The sequence below is a fragment of the Lampetra planeri genome, chromosome 33 (genome assembly GCF_965212315.1).
Source record: "Lampetra planeri chromosome 33, kcLamPlan1.2.h2, whole genome shotgun sequence".
Taxonomy (NCBI): Eukaryota; Metazoa; Chordata; class Hyperoartia; order Petromyzontiformes; family Petromyzontidae; genus Lampetra; species Lampetra planeri.
In genome coordinates this window covers 2,972,926-2,993,668 of record NC_136139.1, presented here as the reverse complement: position 1 = coordinate 2,993,668, position 20,743 = coordinate 2,972,926, and the positions used below count along the sequence as shown (strand labels likewise).

The 20,743-nt window shown below is 50.7% G+C and overlaps 1 protein-coding gene across 7 annotated transcripts in view; it reads right to left on the bottom strand.

The window, feature by feature from the left end:
• LOC144729613 (tRNA 2'-phosphotransferase 1-like) overlaps nucleotides 1–20,743 on the bottom strand; it is a 142,612-nt gene continuing 121,869 nt past the window's right edge. For 3 of the 7 annotated variants that reach the window (XM_078610000.1, XM_078610001.1, XM_078609995.1), the window contains exons 2-8: nucleotides 7,390–7,504; nucleotides 6,888–6,969; nucleotides 6,113–6,282; nucleotides 5,166–5,343; nucleotides 4,421–4,477; nucleotides 3,143–3,250; nucleotides 1–2,509 (exon numbers count right to left, since the gene is read on the bottom strand). In XM_078610000.1, the coding sequence (XP_078466126.1) occupies nucleotides 2,469–2,509; nucleotides 3,143–3,250; nucleotides 4,421–4,477; nucleotides 5,166–5,343; nucleotides 6,113–6,282; nucleotides 6,888–6,969; nucleotides 7,390–7,491 (738 nt within the window). In that variant the 5' untranslated portion in view covers nucleotides 7,492–7,504 and the 3' untranslated portion in view covers nucleotides 1–2,468. Of the gene's footprint in view, nucleotides 2,510–3,142; nucleotides 3,251–4,420; nucleotides 4,478–5,103; nucleotides 5,344–6,112; nucleotides 6,283–6,887; nucleotides 6,970–7,389; nucleotides 7,505–11,100; nucleotides 11,114–11,304; nucleotides 11,390–11,426; nucleotides 11,578–20,743 lie in introns of those variants that run through there. The other 4 variants (XM_078609998.1, XM_078609997.1, XM_078609999.1 and 1 more) reach the window with 4 other exon arrangements.

The window sequence follows — 20,743 nt, the reverse complement described above, 5'->3', positions numbered from 1 at the left end:
TATATTGCCTGCTTATTTATTGTGTTTTACTGATATTCTAGACGGGACGACGCAAGTGATCGACGTGAATATACAACAGGCCATTTAAAACCCAAACTGCAGCCACACCAACCCACCATATGAACGACCAGTGCCGGATGATCCTAGTAGTAAGAGTAGCAACAATGGAGCTACATATGTTGTAGCTACTCTGTAGTTACTACATATGTAGCTACTACATCTACATAGTAACTGTAGTAGCTACGGGCCCCACACTTTCAAGGGCCCGCGCTAAATACTTTCAAGCTATCAATTTCAAGCTATCAATTCCGGTTCAGTGATTCTGCACTTGCTCTATAACTATAGTACTATACTGCCTTGAACTTTTACGAGCGACTGGGTGTTTAAGGTCGTATTGTCTGGGCTGTATAGCAAATGAAAAAATACAATTACTTCATGCAAGTAAAAAATGTCTTTTCATATTTGTGTAGATTTTTTTTATTTAGGGCCCCTTTATAACATCATGCTACAGTGGCGTTGCTATTCATTCCCTTGGATTGCCAAAGAGCTGACTATTGTTGACCTGGACATCTGTGAAAAAGAGCTTCGTAGATCATCGGATTTCTCCAGGACAAAATCAAGATTCTGAATCTTAGCACAATGATAAAATAAACAGCATAATTTCAACGAGTTTCTAACGGCCCACTAACAGCCAGCTGCCAAGAACTTTTAAATGACAAAGCGTGCACCCTCTTTTGAATACAGATTTCCTCGCAGCCATCTGGTAGGGAATTTTACATAACAAAGCGGCCGAGTTTCTCATTATTGCCAGTTGTCGATGTTTCATGTACAGCATGCATATGTTCACAAGGAGGTCATCAAAGCAACGAAAAACTCAGAACTTTTGCCAATTACAGTGCCTCAAAAGGGGAAACAATTTTAGCGACGCTATGGTAAATGACCCATTGTCAACGAACGTGTTGAGATCTTTTGTTGCTTGCATCGCCACTGCCAACGCAACGTCACCGAATAACATCGTGATGGAAGTTGCGTTCCCGTTTCATTGGGGAATAATAATAACACGACCGCCTAGCGCCGCCACGTGGCGAGAGAAAGTAAAATCAAATAGTGACACTCACCGGTCAAAGTATTTACAGTAAAACCTTGGATTGCGTGTAACTTGGTCTGCGAGTGTTTTGCAAGACGAGCAAAATTTTTAAAATAAATATTAATTTGATAAACGAGGTCTTGCAATACGAGTAGTACGCGTATACGCTTTGTCTACCGAGCGTCACGTGATCACAACTGATACACGAGTACTTTGATATACGAGTGCTTTGGATTACAAACACGTTTCCGGAACGAATAATGCTCGCAATCCAAGGTTTTACTGTATTTTGTACAGCCTCACGCGATGAAAGTAAAGCACATCAATTCATAAGAATGTAGAAGTTCCACAAACGGCTCAATGCTCTCGGCTCAAGATGTGCACCATCCCAACGCCCCTTTTGAGCTGAGACTTGTTTGTGTCTTGAACTTCTTTCGCAGCATACGAAGCCAACCGTGCCGATCTCTTTAACTTTGAGTTAGACGTATTAAATACTCTGATCTTACGACTGTGTTATGTCTTTATTTGGTTTTCAGGACTAAGTCGTTGCAATGCCAATTTTTATTATTTCTATTCGTGGGCTGATTTTGCAAAATAGAACTTAGTCTCTTTCAATGGTCTCTCACCCGGTTCAAAATAAAGTCAACTCATTGGAAGTTCAACAATTGAGATAATTGGGATTGAATAAATAGCTTGAACTTAACAGCTAAAGTCGGCAGATGTTATTTCTGCTCGACAATACACAAAGTGCACTAAACTATCAACGTTCTCAGGCTTGGGTGGTCTGTGATTTCGGTTAATGTGTGCTCAAGTGTGCAAGTTGACATCTCAACAATACACAGTTTGGTAATGTAGTACTGCACAAGGTGCATGCACAAAATGTGTTTCGTATTATATTCTTGCGTATGATGGCAATATGTTCGGGAGCTAAATGCCAATGTCGAGGTCTGCTAGCCACGAGGGCAGTGGTGTAGTTTTGCTATTCCTCCATTGAAGGTACGCATACTTGAGTGGTTTACCGTACGGCCCATAGTTTGGGTCGCATTAAATGTTGTTATAATGCAGCTTTTTTATTGAGGCAATACGCGGGCCCGTCACACCGTCGACATGAACTAAACCAGTTACGAAAAGCAGGGGGCAGAAAGATGTGGAGCAGGCCCACTGCCTCAATACCGCTACTTTTTTTAATCATTCAAATGTCTGCCGTGCCAATCTTGTGCCCATCTCTTCCACGGGTATCACCCTTGACAAAGAGCTTTGCAACCTCAGTGGGCCTTTCCCTCGGGATACCAACGATAAGACATTTGCATCTTCCATGTCAGGTCCAGGTAGGGATCTTGATGACCCTGGGGAAGGAAGTGTCGGCCACAGACTTTGGAGCTCAACTGGACGTGTCACCCTCCAACGGTAATTGCTTTCGCTCTGTCTCGCAACCACGAGGGGGCATGGGGAGACAAAGGCACAGAAAAAAAAGTGAATCAAAACTCTTCATCATTAGACCTCCTTTGCCAGTACCAAAATAAAATAATAAGGGTTTTTCCCCTTTTTTTCTGGCAACAAAAATGAAACCTTTTTACAAGCCGTCCCTTGGTGTGGACCAATCAGTTTCAAGGACAATGCATATATTGTCATAGTGTGTTTTTTGTTTGCATTTTGACTGCAAGTATTGTGGGTAATGCAGACATGATTCCTTGTAGTTTTGTTGCCAGAAAAAAGGGGAAAAACCCTATTATTATTGAATAAAAACAACCAACTAATTCAATGAATTCAGATAGCTGATGGATAGTCGAGTGAACGGGAGGAATGGTTAGAAAGCAAACAGAGAATAAAGTGTTTGAAACCGAAAAGGCACGCACAGGAATATGAGACTTACAAAAAGACATAGTGATTAAACGATTGCCAAACGCTACTGTTAACGCACGGACCAAGTACATTGCACTTCAAGAGGACTAAGCAAAACACATGGCAGTATCTTCAAGGTCACTCAATGCGTGCTATGCCAGGCCACAGACGTTTCGATCACCCCTTGTGTCACAGTGTGCAGTACTATCTCACCGGGCTGTAGCTGCATCACTCGCTGGAAGTACTGTCGGGGTAGTACCCCTTGCGTGTTTCCAGAGCTCAGGATAACTCCATTGGCCGAACGGTAAAACGGGATCCCATCTGCACACGTTAACAGACGGGCAACGCCAAACCCACATAAGCACACCCTCCCAAACCCGGAAAGAAACATACGATGCGGTATGAACAGTGGTGGAAATGGGCCGGAATGCCCCGAAATGCCATGGTGGGAGTGAAAATTTTAACCCGACTGCTTTCCGGAAGGAATCAATGATTCGTTATTCATTTCTTTTGATTTCCAGACCCCTGAGACTAACAGACATGCACAGAAACCCACATACATACTCAGAGACCCACAGACACGCATAGAGACCCACAGACACACAGACACCCACATACGTCCACAGAGACCCACAGACACGCATGGAGACCCACAGACACACAGACACCCACATACGTCCACAGAGACCCACAGACACGCATGGAGACCCACAGACACACAGACACCCACAGACGTCCACAGACACGGATATTAACAGACACACTCAGAGACCCAGACACACTGAAATACCCACAGACGGACCTAAGCTCCTCCTCTTTAGATCTAGTGGGGGTGGACAGGAATCATTTATGAGTTGCCCAGTAATTTATTCCCATGTTCCAGCCCTGAGTATGAACAGCTGATGTATATATAATTGCTGTACTTTATTCAACCAGGCGACAGGTCATTTGAGATTTTGCTAACTATTTTGTAAAGATGCATTTTTAAACAAAAGTCACATAGTTATGTACTTTGAAATAAAATATACAAAAACATGTGTTCTGAGATTAAAATGCCAGCGTTCAAAAAAGCTTTAATGGGCTTCAAAACTTTTTCAAGAGAGTCTCCATGTGGATGGTTGCCCATGATCGTTTTAAACAAGTTTGGGCAAAGTACGACGCATAGGCATAGATTATGCAAGGCTTTCGAACGTGTGTTTGTCTCCTGACGAATTCAATTAGCCACATTTAGCCCCGAAAGGCGACAGGCAGCTTTCAGGGCAGGTGGTGAGACGTCCCTTAATAGCCAACGCAACTTTTAATACACATTTATTCACATTAGATCATCTTAACGCAAGTTAACGTGCCCCACCCCAGCTATGGACAGCGAGACAGTGCTAATGCATCAGCGCTTTCAAAACTAAGTTGCAAAGTGTTTAACAAAAAATGTCACGTGTAGGAGGAAATCGGAGTAGCTGAAAAATACCCAAACGTGAGAAAATTACCACTTACCTTGCAAAGCTTTTTCGATGTCAATATAAATTGCGATTTCACAGTTCCCTCGCATTCCTGAAATGACAACATTTAAAAGTTCAACACATGACATTCAAAGTTGCTGTTATTCGATTAATGTGTACGCTTTTATTTTTACGCTGGCGTGGTTATCACATCGTCGGATGGTATTTCTGTTGATAAAAGCCTTTGTGTAATTAAGTAAACAATGTAGAGAAATGGACTGTCGGAGAATATGCTCTAATTTAAAATGCTTAGAGAATTCAGAAATGTAGGAACTAAAACATCCAAAATACCATGCACATAATATGTCAGTGCACAGGATTTCAGGCAACAATCTTACTCTTCTTGGTTCTTTCGGTAAAGTCACGTGACTTTACCGAAAGAACCAAGAAGATGAATCCCTGCAGTCACGAAAGCTTTAAATCGAAAAGTCTGACTACCCATCAGCAGTTTTCACACAGGTAACGATCGAGGCGGAGGGGTGGACCGGAGGTGCAGTGGTTAGCGCACTGTGCTATTAACCTGGAAGCCCGAGTTTGATTCTTAGCCATGACTAAGATCAGCAGCGAGTGATATTCGAACCAACCCCCTTATTCACCAACCCACGTTACGGTTTAAATACCCTCCATGCCACGGCGTGGGGAGGCCGTTATCCCGCGGTGGATTGACAAAGGGCTGACCACGATTATTACAGCTCGGCGACACAGCGGAGTACGAGGTGAGCCGGTCCGTGCGCCGGTACCGCTGATGACGCCCTCCGCTCCCGGCTCTCCCGGCGCCATGTGTATGTGCGCGCGTCCCCTGCGGCTGAGCCCATCGCGGAGGATGGACGGCCAGTGGCGCGCGAAGGTGCCGTGCACCACGCACTCGGGCAAGGCCGAGCCGTGCAGCGCGATGGGCTGCAGCTCCAGCTCCTCCACCTGGTATCGGCACGCGCATCGTGGAGGCACACGCACGGGACACGCTATGGAGGCTGTGCAATCAGCACCAACGATAAAAAGATCCAAAGATCTCCCCCGTGTCGCCTTAACAGACTGTAGGGGCAAGTGCTGTTAGCGAGCACCTATGAAGGCCGGAACGGCACACGAGGAGGTGGGTGGCCAGCACCACGCCCGGCCGCATTTGTCTCCCCAGTGGCGATGTTTACACACCGCACCAGATATACTTATTTGAGGCTGAGTCGACCTAGGGGAGGCCCGGGACTGGTACAGATAATCGTCACCGGTGTTGGCCGTGAGCGGGAATCGAACTCGGCTCGCCGGGTTCGTAGCGCAGCGTAGCGCTAACTGCCGCATGACAGCTACCCCACGATCCGCAACACACGCACACAAAGACAAAGATCCCCCGTATAGCCTTAACAGACTGTAGGGGCAAGTGCTGTTAGCGAGCACCTATGAAGGCCGGAACGGTACACGAACGAGGGGGTGGGTGGCCAGCACCACGACCGACCGCCTTTGTTTCCCCAGTGGCGATGTTTACACACCGCACCAGGTACTCATTTAAGGCTGAGTCGACCTAGGGGAAGCCCAGGACCGGTTCAGATAATCGTCACTGGTGTTAGCCGTGAGCGGGAATCGAACCTGGGTCGCTAGGTTCATAGCGCAGCGCGCTAACCGCTGCACTACCGCTCCCCACACGCACACACACGTACGCACACACGCACGCACACACGTGCCCACCCTCGCCTACCTGTAGCGAGTGGCCTTGGTTGGCGCGGATCTGCAGGCTGCCCGTAGTTGGGTGGGCGCGCAGAGCGAACCTCTGCTTGTCGTTGGACTCCACGACTCTCCTCACATCCGCCTCCTCGCACCCAGCCAGGCTCCGCTGGGCCAGCAACTCCTGCACGTCCACAAATCCATCTGCAGAGTTGGGACACGGGAGTGGGACACGGGAGTGGGACACGGGAGTGAGACACGGGAGTGGGACACGGGCGGGGGACACGGGAGTGGGACACGGGTGGGTGACACGCACCGCATCCAGGTACTTATTTGAAGCTGACTCAACCTAGGGGAGGCCCAGAACTGGTTCAAATAATCGTCACTGGTATTGGCCGTGAGCGGGAATCGAACCCGGGTCACCAGGGTCGTAGCGTAGCGCGCTGACCGCTACACTACAGTTACATCATACTCACTCACACACACAACCACCCACTCACCATCATACACACACACACCCAGCAACATATTCACACACTCACCATAATAATCACACACACTCGCCATCATTCACACACACACACAAAGACAAATGAAAAGGACGAAGATATGTTTTCCTGCTCGACGAAGACATCCCCATCACATTTGCCACTCCTCGCTTTTACGTCCTGCAAAGCTACGAACTCCTCTCGTCTCCACGAAAAGGTGTGGATACCTGTGATTCCACGCGTTATTCACGGGCCCGCGGACAACAGTCAGAGACGAGGGGAGTTTTGCCGGCAGTGCGAGTGCGGTGAAGTGGTGTTTACCGCTGCCCATGTGAAGGCCCAGTCGATGTGCCCCGTGCCGCAGAGCGTAGGACAGAGTCTTTGATAAGCGGACGTCAGGGTTCTAATTCGCCACCGTTTTGGGTCGGGGGAAAAACGATACAGTGCGTCACAAAATGGACCCCGACAGTATTTACAACGCAAGATCATGTTGCGCAGCGTGGAAAACACAGGTGGTGCAAATAATGGCTACGCCAAGTGGCTTATCACGTGGAAATTTACAGCGGCCAAGTACTCTTAGACGCATGTTGATTCTAAATGTGGAGGGGAAAACCGGAGGACCTGGGAAAAAAAACATCCACACAACCACGGGGAGAACATTCGAACTCCAAATATATAGCAGGCATCAGGGTCGGAATCGAACCCACGACCTCCTGTCTACCTTGCGAGGTAGTTAACATCTCACCACAATGGCGCCCCTTGCTAACCATTACACCCGCAGCAGTATCCCACATTCATTATTAACGGACATCAGTACAATGACCTCGGAGTGAGTGCTGTGATGTCTTCGTCCACCGTGACCTCTCCCTTGTCCACGTCCTCCATGACGAGTCCATCCGTGGGGTGGAAGATGTTCTCCAGACATCTCCCACAGGACACTGCCCTCCTCGCCAGTTACGGAAACAAGAAATCACAATTCAAAGTCCTTTCCAAATTCACTGCTGAAAGCAGCTTTCCTCAAGTCAGTCAATGGGTCGTGCTATAGTGTAATGACCTCACAGGGCGTGTGACCCTGGTTTCATTCTACTGGTGTCGTAATAACACTGAGCATTGAATGACAAACACTTCCTCAACGTTGAACATACGCAATACAGTATATTGTATATCAACTTGTTTCACGTCCAACACATATACAATGAATTTGTATACAGGTACACGTCAATCCTCAACTAGATTTTTTATTATTTGAACAGATAAGGCCCACTGAGCTATGTAGCTCTTTTTCAAAAGTGACCTGCCCACAAATGACAGTTCAACGAAGTGGCTTATCGCGTGGAAATTTAAAGCAGACAAATACTCTTAAGCACATGTTCCTAAATGTGGACGGGAAAAACCGGAGGACCCAGAGAAAAATCCACGAGATCACGGGGAGAGAGAGACACGCAAACTCCAAATATACAGCAGCAGGCGTCAGGGTCAGGATCAAATTCACGACCTCCTGTGTACCAGGCGAGGTAGTTAACGTCTCGCTACTGTTGCGCCCACAGATGAAGGCCTCTCCACATGCCATGTAGGCCATGGGAGTTGTTTGACCATACTTCACCATCCTGGTCAATGCGGCTTGGTGAAGTGGGGGGAGGGCCAGGGTCGGTTCGCATTTCACTGGTAGCTTTTGTTAGCAATGGCTGGAAATTGAACTCAGGTCGCTGGATTCACAGCAATAACAAAAATCTAAATCACGACGTTTCGATCGCAACACAAGCAATCGTCTTCAGGTTATTTTTTCTATCTACGTGGCTTCACCGAAAGACTCAAAGAATATGAATTCCTGCAGTCACGAAAGCTTTAAGTCAAGATGTGTACGTTAACATCAATACCACATGCATCAGATTTATCAAAAAGTCCCTGAAAGATTGTAGCTACATATTTTAAATGCTATGAAATTAAGGGAGGATAGATATTTCAAATGGACGACATGTTTAATTGGACCAGGTCACATGTAGTGGGGTAAAGTGTGAGTACTCTCACTTCTTCCAAGACATCTGGCCAGTGTGAAAGAGTAGGAAATCAAATATTTATACTTTTTTAAAAAACACGTTTTAATGAAATGTACTGTCCGAGCTGCCCCTCCCCCTGCCCCCTTCCCCCATAGCCCCTCCCCTCCTTCCACATCCCCCGCCCCTGGGCGTGGCTCCCCGAGGCTTGCCGTGACGTAAGAGACCACGTGGTGATTTAGGGGCAACGTAAGTTGAGCGTGGACAATTAGAGCCGTTGAAAAGATTGTTTAAAAATAGATATCATTTTTAATGATAGAACATAGTATTGTCATCAGTATGACACAGCTATACGAAGTTTGCAGTCGATACGACATTGGGAATACGGTTGAAATTGAGTTACAAGATTTTTGGATACAACAACACATACAGTAAGTTAAATAAAAGCGTGTAAAAAGTTTAAAAATATGTGTTTGATTTTTTTATGATATAACATCGTGTTGTCATCAGTATGACACAGCTATACGAAGTTTGCAGTCGATAGCACATTGGCAAGTGTGTACAAATTGAGTTACAAGATTTATTTTTTGAGGATACAACAGTGAGTTAAATGAAAGCGTGCGAAAACGATATCACGATCCTGCGAAGTCCATGCGTACCCAATTGTCTTCCGATAACTATCGTCGGTGTCGATGGTTCTGATCCATTTCAGGTCATTTCGTAGTCAGTCGCTATCTATTTTAATTCTCGTTACAGTCCTGCATTGATATTGGCGTCGATCCAGTAAACATGGTTTGGGGTTCAATTGACATCGAACCAAATGTGTAAAACTCAGTGCCGGCCCGAGCCTCTTGGGGGCCCTAAGCAGAATTTGATTTGGGGGCCCCCCTCCCACCACGCAGACTCATCTGTGCTAGAAGATTATTGACACAAATGTCACACTATAATGTTATAGCGAATATTATAAACGAATACAGTGAGGTTATGTATTAATAAAAAATAAAAACAACACTTAAAATACTTCACTCTTTTATTAAAACTTCTGAATACAAACGGTCACAAAAAACATATTAAATAAATTATTTGCAAATGTGCATTAAATGTGCAATCTTTTAAATAAAACCAAAATAGACAAACATTAATCTAATCAAAAATAGAATGTTACAAAAAAAAAGATACTTAAATAATGAAAGCAAACATAAGAACAGCAAGGGTTCAACAATGTCAACTGTACAACAATGACCTCAAAATCGTTCCTTCCTAGCTTTTCTGGAGGCAAAGTCACTAATGACATCATTGTATGGTATTGCTTGGCCAACTTTGTTATTAATACTAATGACTGCAAGTCAAGTGACGTGAGCACAATTTGTGCTGCTGCTGCACAAAACATACTGTAAATAATAATGCAAACATACCTTTATCTCGCTCTTTTTTCTCCTCCTCGGTCCTTTTCTTTTTTCTTTTTTCGGCACCAGAGGGATACGTCCTTTTTTGTGACATGGCTTAGGCGTATTTATTATCGTGACGTACAATTGCGCGCACCTGCCCGCGCCCGCGCCCGCGCCCACGCGAATTGTCAATGAGCCGTGACATCCGTGAGCCGTGACAAAGCAGCAGTTGTCGACAGAATTTTCTTGTCTTGAATCATTTATTCATTCATTCATTAATTCATTTATATCACTTGTTTAAGTTATTTAATTGTAAAAAAAAACGATTCGGGGGCCCCCTGGTGGCCAGGGGGCCCCAAGCAGCCGCTTAGTTCGCTTATGCCTCGGGCCGGCCCTGGTAAAACTTCAAACCTTCCAATAAAAAAAATCACACAGTTAGCTTTCATCATTGAGCATGACTGTCAACCCCTTAGGGGCCGTCCATAAATGACGTCACGCGATTTTGGACGATTTTTGACCCCTCCCCTCGTCACACGGCGTCACATAAAGTCAAACCCTCCCCCCCTCAAATATGACGTCACAAAGCTCTGCCCCCCCCCCCAAAAAAACATGCTTCAAATCGCTTTAAACTATCGTCATTGTAGTGCGTATTTTATGTGGCGCTGCACTCTGATATTGTAGGAGAAAACATTTATGAAAAAGTCTATTTAATTAAGTAGAACGTGTTGTCTATATTTATTTAAAGTTGCGCATTTTAGATGTGACGTCATATTTTTTAACCCCACCCCCCTCGTCACATCGTCACAAATGTCTGACCCCCCCCCAGGTGCGTGACGTCATTTATGGACGGCCCCTTATTAGACCAATTTAGACCTTATTGGTCACCCCGTGCCCCTTACAAATGTCAACGTTCATCCCACAAAGTCCCAGCAACAAGGGAGAACCACAAACAAAGAGACAGTATTGAAACGTCTGTACGCCGCACGAACCTACAAACTCAAATTTCCTTGCTCATGGCCGAGGTGGTTTGCGGTAGGTGGGTCACAAGCAGAGAGGGGGGGGGCTGCCAGTAGGTAGCCCCCCCCCCACGGCCCCCCTTCCTGAGCAAGCGTTGGCACGGAGGACTCCGACTTACGGACGACTCCGACTTACGGACGAGACGACTCCGACTTACGTACGATACGATTCCGACTTACGGACGACTCTGGACTCACAGACGACTCAGACAACTCACAGACGCCTCCGACTTACGTACGAGACGATTCCGACTTACGGACGACTCCGACTTACGGACGAGACGACTCCGACTTACGGACGACTCCGGACTCAGACAACTCACAGACGACTCCGACTTACGGACGAGACGACTCCGACTCACAGACGCCACTCGCGGAGCTGTTGCGAAGACAACGCAGCTGCTGTTCGTGGGGCGTCACGCACCGCGATTTCCATCGATGGGTTTTCAAAACTCAACTTACCCTCGGGGCAATTTTCAAATACGTAGCTGATGCTGGACGGCCAACATACGTTGTTGTTGTAGTCGTGTTTTTAAAAGGAACCGGTTCAAGATTGTCGTGTCAAATTACTTACGGTCGTTTATATATACGGCACAGTACGTTACTGTATTTGTAACAGCACTTTTCGATTTAAAGCTTTCGTGACTGCAGGGATTCATCTTCTTGGTTCTTTCGGTAAAGTCACGTAGAAGGGAAGTAATAAAATAATAAAAATAAAATAATTCTCACTATAATTATTTTATTGTTTTATTTTTATTATTTTATTACTTCCCTTCTACGTGACTTTACCGAAAGAACCAAGAAGATGTAACAGCACTGTTAGGCACTTAATCACTTTAACAAACACAGTTGTGTTGACCAAAATAATCGTCCTGCGTAACCATCTTGAGCGGACAACCCTTAACTAATGATTTATACACATTATACTTTGTGTAACTAAATAAATACTTTCCATAAAATGTGCATACTGTATATGTCTGAGCTTCATATGTATTCGCAGTATATAAGTCTGGTACTACAGGCAGTTCTCCATAAATGACGTCACACGATTTTTGACCCCCCCCCCCCCTTCGTCACACGGCGTCACAAAAAGTCAGACCCCCCCCCCCCTCAAATATGACGTCACAAAGCTCTGCCCACTCCCCCCCCCAAAAATATAAAATATGCTTCAAATCGCTTTAAACTATTGTCATTGTTGTGCGTATTTAATGTGGCACTGCACTCTGATGTTGTAGGAGAAAACATTTTTTAAAAATTATATTTAATTAAGTATAACGTGTTGTCTATATTTATTTAAAGTTGCGCATTTTGATGTGACGTCACATTTCTCAACCCCCCCCCCCCCTCGTCACACATCGTTACAAATGTCTGACCCCCCCCCCCCCACCTAGGTGCGTGACGTCATATATGGACGGCCGCTCAGGTTACGTTCCTGAGACCCTGAACTATTTACTTATACTATGTATACTTTCTATAACCCAATAAATACCTTCCATAAAATGTGCTTACATGTCTGATCTGAATATGCAGCGTCACAGTCAATGTCTAGTACAGGCAGTTCTCGACTTACGAACGAGTTACGTTCCTGAGACCCGTTCGTAAGTCGATTTGTTAATATCTCGGAACTCGGAATATTTAATACTCGTAGAAACCTCCTGGTTACACCAGCCCACAGGGGATTATTGTGTCCGTCGTGCAGGGAGGGGCTGGGTGGGGAGGGGAGGGTGGGGAGGGTGGGGTGGGGCTGGGTGGGGAGGGGCTGGTCACCCCGTGGTGCCCTTATAAAACTCAACGTTTAACCTACTCACGCCGGCTTGTGCCCGCCCTCACAGTCGGGCATATTTGCGGAATACACCACGCCGCCGTTGACCCTGGCCATTGACCGAGCAACCCAACGTTCCAAACCAGCTCCCTCCGCAGGAATGTGTTTGTATGGTCAGTGTCACAGCATGTGTTGTGGTTAAACAAATAAATGGAGGCATTGTTAGACTCATAAGAAATATTTTACATTTGCATGTAACATTTAAATAAATACTGTCGAGTAACTAAAACTAAATAAAATCAGTTTTCTCTTCACTTGCCTTCAGTCCTGCTGCGGGCTTGCTTGTAAAAAGCGACGTTTCTGGGAGGTTATTGGGACTGCTTACGTCTCGCGGAGGTTAACTCCGCTGAACAAAATAGTGCTGCAGACGGTTAAAAAAAATATATCTCATGACAGTTCGTATCTCGGGGATTGCCTGTACCCAAATTTGTAGTTCTTCTTTCGTACGATGGGCAAAATCACATTTTAAACCCTCAAACTATAAGCAAGACTCTGCCAGACGTCCACAAACAAGTGTACATGTGATGACTCACTCAGCTATTTATGATTCACATTAATGTAGGAGTCGTGGCAACCAAAACAGTGATGCAACCTCTGTGGAATGAGGGAAAGAACCAAAACTTTATTTTAAGACACGTTTTTTATGCTGACATGGAACATCTTCAGAAACACGTCATTGCAAAAAACACAGTACAGTACAATGGGGATATGAGGCGCTGATGTCAGTCATCGTTTGGTTAAATAAATACAATGCTGCGTTTAAGCACAGGATTTACCAAATTACTAGTTTTTGCAAGTAAATATTTTCACATAAGCGTTTTATCTTGAATTATATCGTGAATTTAAAGTGTTATAAAACTGCGGATGCATATTCCCATGTACTGTTGACATTTTATACTTTCACAATCAATTCGCTTCCATTATTTACTCTTGTAGCTCATGATATTCAACCGCCAAAGTTCACGAAAAATATTACCACGGCACTACAGCCGCCTTTGCGTGTGCATGGTGTGTGTGGAATGCCACGCACCCATTGGCCCACGCCACGTCACACCAGGCGTGGCTCGTAAGGGGGGTTTCCCAACTGTAGGGAGAACGTTGGGGTCGATTTACTTTCATGAAAAATGACAATTTTTACTTCGATCCATCAATTTGATTGATGTGATGGTGACCGCTCTCGTAAATTCCCTCCTGCTGTCCCCAAAACACGGCTTTCTCCACGACCACATCGGTAACCATGTGTCAAGAACTATCTTTCTATTCAACCAGTTCGGTTGGGGCAATTGTGGGGGTCGCTAGCCCCCGAGATCCCTCCCTCGGTACCCCTAACGGCCGGGTTAACCTCATTACTCGCCCCCTCGCTGCTAGGCGAACCGCTGCTGCGTTCTTCACCCATGGGGTGAGAGCCGTCGCTCCAGGATTCTCCTCCCCCGCGGGTCCGCGTAGTAGGCATGTTTAATTACGTACGCGCACACCCACACACAGCTCTGCGCGGCACTCACTCAACCCTGACCACTCACGCTAGGATCGCGCACCTGTATTATACACGTCGTGAACGTGCGCGCACACACGCCTACAGCTCCACACGCGATACCCACTCTTGCGCCGCTCTGCGCCGCGCTCGCCGCTCACGTTATGATCGCGCACCTGGAGTACGCTGATTACGCACGCCGCGAGCTTACGCATACACAGTACCACACGCGTTCACACTTATAACACGAGATCACACGAGGCCACGATCAGCTATTAATGATTTATTATCCGCTACCTGGAACTAGATGTTAAATCAGTGAGTCGACGAGGCTGGCCTACGCTGATACCTCTATACCTATTCCCGATTTATCTGCTATGATTCTAATTCACCTTCTTACTCACTGTTAAGTGTCCACGGCGGTCCGCTGATCCTTGTGCTAACAGCGTACCTCGGTGCGTCGCACGGACGTCCGGGTCGCTGGCTGGAGCTGTGTCTCGTCGCCTTGCGCTGGAGTAAGACCGCTATTTCCCCTTTTTGCCCCACTATTTATCCTCCCTACATCAAAGGGAGGCTGCGCTGAACAATGGGCTCGTGCACCTCGAGCCCGCGCACGGCGGTTCCGGCGCTTTTGATATGCTAATCAGTGAGCGGCGTACATCCTAATTACTCCCTTACCCTTCCTAACAATGGGGCCTGTGCGCTCAAGCATAATGTTCCCAACCCTCCATGACTATGCGCAAGAGTCCATGCGGTCCCGCTATTCATGCTGTCCCCTCCCTCCTCCGCCTGTCTCGTCGACCCGTGGGGGTGTGTGTGGGGGGAAAATGCGCCTCCACCGCGGTGGCCGAATGCCCCATGCCGCGACCCCACCATATTAAGGCTGGTCACAGCGCCGCGGCGCCACGTAGCACGGGGGAGGTCGTCCAATTCCCTGATCGCCGGAAACCGTGAAAGTTTAATCCCGATAAGGGCTTCTCGGATAAAAACCGGTCGGCCAGGTGACCTCCCCACGAGCTCTATGGGGGGGGGGGGAATGCGTGCGGGTGTGTTCGTGCGAGGTGAGGTGAGGGGGACGCGGGGTCGGCTCCGTCGCTTGGTGGTGGCGAGGTCTTAGATGGGGCGCCTGCTGAACGGCTTCGTGGCGGCGGCATGACATAGCCCCCCGAGGTGCTGGTCCCCGTCCCGGGTTGACTGGAGCACCTTGCTTGAGCCGCGCCCACGAGGAAACGCTGCGGGATCCGGGGGGTCCGTCCGGCCCTCGTGGCTGGTCTCGGGGTGGGTGGCTCCGTCCTCTGCAGCTCCTGCGGCGGCCTCCTCCTCCACTCCAGCGGCTCTCCCTGTACCTCGGTACCTGCGGGCTGGGGTACAAACTCAGAAGCGGAGGGGTTTAGGGGCCGTCGTCCGCGCCGTCCCCTGGCGGGGTCGGGGCGTCTCGGGGGCCCGGCGGGGCCCATGTAGGGTGCGAGGCCCCCCAACACGAGGGGTGCGGGTACTCCGGGATTACGGGGCCTTCGAGTGACGGGGTTCTCTCTCGCCGGGGCCGCTTTCCACGGTTTTAAGCGGCGGACGTTGACCACCGTCTCTCGATCCCTCTCCCCGCCATAAATTAGTACCGTCCAGGGGGAGATCTGTCGCACCACGGTCCAGGGTCCCCGCCAGTAGGTCGTCAGTTTCCCCACCTGCCCGGCCCCGACGCGAGGGGTGTGTAGCCACACCTTAGCGCCTGTCAGGAATAAGGGGGGTTCCATGCGGGGTCGGGTGCCCTGTTCCTGCCGCCGATGCGCGGCTTCCCCTTGCGGGTATGCTCGACCTCGGGCTTCTCGCAGGGTCTCCAACAGGTGTTCCACGGGGCGGCTTCCCTCCTCCGGCTGGGGGGAAGGGACGCCGAATAGCAGATCTGCGGGTAAACGAGACTCACGGCCGAACATCATTAAAAACGGGGTTTGTCCCGTCGACGTGTGTACGGTGGTGGCGTAGGCGAAAAGGGCGTAGGGGAGGTGTTCGTCCCAATCCCGTTGATTTGCGGCCGCCATACGTTTGAGTTTCCCCGCTAGGGTCTGATTCATGCGCTCCACCATACCGTTCGCTTGGGGGTGGTACGCTGTGGTTCGGTCCTTCTGGATTCCGAACTCTCGGCACAGTGCCTGGAACAACTCGGCCTCGAACTCGCTACCCTGGTCGGTGAGGACTCGTTCTGGGATCCCGTGCTTAAGTACGTAGTGTTCCACGAATGCCCGGGCCACCACCAAGGCCGTTTTATCAGGGATGGCCACTGCCACGGGGTAGCGGGTGAAATACTCTACTGCGACTAGGATATATCGGTTGCCTCGATGGGATCGCGGGAATGGCCCCTGTAGGTCAATCCCGACCAGCTGATTCGTGCGGCTGACGCGGAACGGCCTTAGGGGTACCTGGTATCGTGCCGGTTTCGGCCCGCACTGCTGACAGGCGCGGCAGCCCTGTACCCAGGCCGCCACGTCTTGTGCCAATTTGGGCCAGAGATACTGGCGACGCAGGGTCTCTCGAGTGCGTCGTTCCCCATCGTGGCCCCCGAGTGGGTGGTCATGCACCAGCCGAAGCAGCTGGGGTCGCACCTGGGCAGGAACACAGATGCACCCCGGCTGGCCGGCCTCGGTTAACTCCCGTACCACTCCGTTCTGCACACACAACCGGGCATACAAACCGCTCCAGGGTCCTGGCAGGGCGCTCTTTTCCTCCCGCAGTGCCGCCTCCACTGCCGCCAGATCGGGATCTCGCTGCTGGGTCTGTCTCAGCTGCTCGTCGTTCAGGCCCGGGAAGGCGCAGCCGACGTCCTCCTGGATCCGTCCGATCGGGTCCCGAGCCGCGGGTCCCGCGCTTGCCGTGCGGTCGACGGGATCCTCGGTGCCACCTGTGAGAGCCTCTGTGGCGCACACTGCACTCTCTCTCGCTGGGGGGGGGTCAGTGGCCGCGGCCGCTCGGGGGTCCGTTGCCTGCCGGCAGCGTCCCCCCGTGAAGCACGGGCAGGCCTCCTCCGCCCTTGTCTCAGCGTCCACCGTGGGTCGCCTCGACAAGGCGTCCGCGTTTGCATGCGTCCGGCCAGCCCGATACTCGATTTGCAGGTTGTACTCCTGCAACTGCGCCAACCACCGGGACATCTGCCCCCGCGGCTCCTTGAATGTGAGAAGGAACTGCAGAGCATAATGGTCAGTGCGTACGCGACATTTCCTGCCGTACAAATACGGCCGGAACTGCTTACATGCGAAAATCACGGCGTACAACTCTTGGCGGGTCACGCAATAGTTCAGCTCGGCCCCACTCAAGGTCCGGCTGGCGTACGCGATGACTCGTTCCGTCCCATCCTGTACCTGTGACAACACCGCGCCCAGCCCGCTGCTGCAGGCGTCGGTGTCCAAAATAAAATCGGTGGTAAAATCGGGGAAAGCGAGGGTGGGGGCGTGGGTGAGGTGGTCTTTGAGAGTGGTGAAGGCCGTCTGGCAGGCCCCCGTCCACTGGTAGGGGTGCTTAGGGGAGGTGAGTTGGGTGAGGGGGCGTGCAATCTCGCTGAATCCCTTTACAAATCGACGATAATAGGTGGCGAGCCCCAAAAATGATCTGATCTCCGTCAGATTCCTTGGCCGTGGCCACTCCACTACGGCGCGTACCTTCTCCGGATCGGTGTGCACACCTGCCTCGCTGACGCGATGCCCGAGGTACCCCACCTCGCGTTGTGCGATGTAACACTTACGTGGCTTGAGCTTGAGATGAGCCGCTCGCAGTCGCTGGAACACCTCTCGAAGCCTGGACCAATGCTCAGACAAAGATCTACTGAACACTATCACATCGTCCAAGTAAATCAGGCACTGTTCCCATTGCAAGCCCCGCATCACCAACTCCATCAGCCGCTGGAACGTCGCGGGCGCATTGGTGAGTCCGAACGGGAGTACTCGAAACTCGAATAGCCCCATCGGGGTGGTGAATGCGGTTTTCGGCCGATCCTCCTCCGCCATCTCCACCTGCCAGTACCCGGACGCGAGATCGAGGGTGGAAAAATATCGCGCTCCAGCGAGGCTGTCGAAGGTGTCGTCGATGCGGGGTATGGGGAAGGCATCGCCGAGCGTGACTGCATTTAGTTTACGGTAATCGACGCAGAACCGGGTTGACCCATCCTTTTTCGTCACTAGTACCACTGGGGCTGACCAGGGGCTCGCCGAGGGCTGAATTATGTTATCGCGAAGCATGTCCCCAACTGCCTCTTTGATTTGGGCGCGTTCGGGTGCGCCCACTCGGTACGCAGGGAGTTTGATGGGTCGGGCTGCACCGGTGTCAATTTGGTGCTTAACAAGATCGGTCCGACCCACGTCCGAGTCGTGTTCACTGAATACGTCGGCGTACTCCCGCAGTAACTCGCGCAGCCGATCGGCCTCTCCCTTAGGTAAATCCGCCCATGGTACATGTAACGCGTCGAGCAGGGGAATGACCTCGGCTCGGGGAGTCGGGCCGACTCGCCAGGCCAGGTCCTGGTCACCCTCAGAACGACCGGGGTCCTCAGCCCAGAGTGCGAACACCGAGTCGTTAGAGTGGCGTGCGTGCAGGGGGTGTACGGTGGCTATCGGGGTGCGCCGCCGCAGTATCGCTGGGGTACTGTGGGGGTTAAACATCCGCATAAACAATCGGTCCCCATCTGCGTTTACCAACGTGGCGGATCCCACGACCCCATACCGTTTTGCCAACTCCGGGTGAGGAGTTAGCATTACCTCTCCTGATGGTCGGAGCGTGGGGTCGGTGGGGGATGTTGCCACCGGCACCAGCATCTCGGTGAGCGGGCCGATGGTGACTGCCGTCGCCAGGATAGCGGCCACAGGTGCGAAGCGGGGGCGCGTCGGTTCTCGTCCCAAGAACGGTATCCGCTCGCCGTTGCTCTCCATGGTGGCGCATCCCTGGCGGGGTTGCACGTTGAGTCCCAGCCGTTCTAAGAGGTCGGTACCTGCGATACACTCGTGACACAACGCACTCGACACGTAGAACTCCTGGGTGCACACCTGACTGCCTATGCGGACCTCTAGGGTGGCTCTCCCCAGCAACCCCATTCCGGCTCCGCTCGCCGTGTGCAGCGCGCGGTCCGGGGCCTGCAGGTGACGCACGTCAACCCCGATCGCGCTGCAGTGCGCTGCGCTCACGAGCGAGGCCACCGCCCCCGTGTCCAGCAGAATTCGGGTACGCACTCCGTTTACCTCCCCTTCCACCAGCGACGTGGCCCCCGTGATCCCCGCCACCAGCTCCCGTAGCCAGTCGCCAGGAGTCACCGTTTCCGTGGGCGTTGTTGCTGGAACCTGTGTGGAGATCACTTGCTCGCCATTATCACTACAGCTTGTTTGTGTTGGGGCTACGTCGATTTCACCCCCCGGTGGTCCCCTCTCTAGGGGGGCCTTAGTGTTTGACCTTAGCTCTTGTCTAGCTCGGGCGACCTGAGGACAGTCTCTCCTGAGATGCCCTCGCCGATCGCACACATAACACGCCCGGGGAGGGGTGGCGGCTCCGTAGTGGGCTCTCTTCCCACTCCCTCCTCCCCCAGTGCGCTGCTGCTCATACTCTGCTTCTAGTCGGGCTATCCTTCCAGTTAGCCCTCCTACCGTGGAGTCTAGTTCCCCCATCTCTGATCGGATGGTCTCAACGGAGGATTGCAGTTTGGTCATATTTGTATTCGCTTCCTCGCGTATTTCTCCTATGCCAGCCTGTAACCCAGCTACCCACCCCGGGGTTTTCTCGCTGGGTCTCTGGGGCTCCCTTGCCCGTCCCCTTACTGCGACGGCGATCTCTTCCTCCTCGTCGGAGAGTAGGCTCGCCACGGCGCACTCTCGTCCCCTCCCTCGAGGCTGTGCGCGCTCACCCGAGAGTTTCTCGCATTTGCGCGCGCGCTCGACGAGGGTGTTAAAGGAGAGGCGTGCACCGTCTACATTTGGCTGCCACCACGAGGTGTGTGCCAAATATCGTTGGATTTTACCGGCGGCGAGGCCCTCAATTATTTTGGCCTCGTACTCTGGGTACGCGAGCTGGGTCAACATGCGTACATCCTCGGCGTAATCTCGCAGATCCTCGCCGGCTTGGCGACGGCGTGCCTCTAAGGCCGCCTGCGCATCCTCCTCGTCATAGGCGCCGAAGCGCCGTTCGAGTTCGCACATTACTATTTCCCACTGAGTTTGTGCGCTTGCGGGCAAAGCTTCCACAAAGTCAGCTGCCCGCCCATCTAAATGTAACTCTAACTGCTGCAACGCCTCCTCATCTGACCACCCATTAACTTTTTTAGCCCCTCTGATGCTGCGGGCAAACGATTTCCATGATGGAATTCCTTTGCCCGTAAATGTGCATTTGATTTTAATCTGGGTTGGGGGGCCTCTTTCCCTTGGGGGTGCGGGGGATCGTCCCGTTTCTGACACCAATATGTGGGGGTCGCTAGCCCCCGAGATCCCTCCCTCGGTACCCCTAACGGCCGGGTTAACCTCA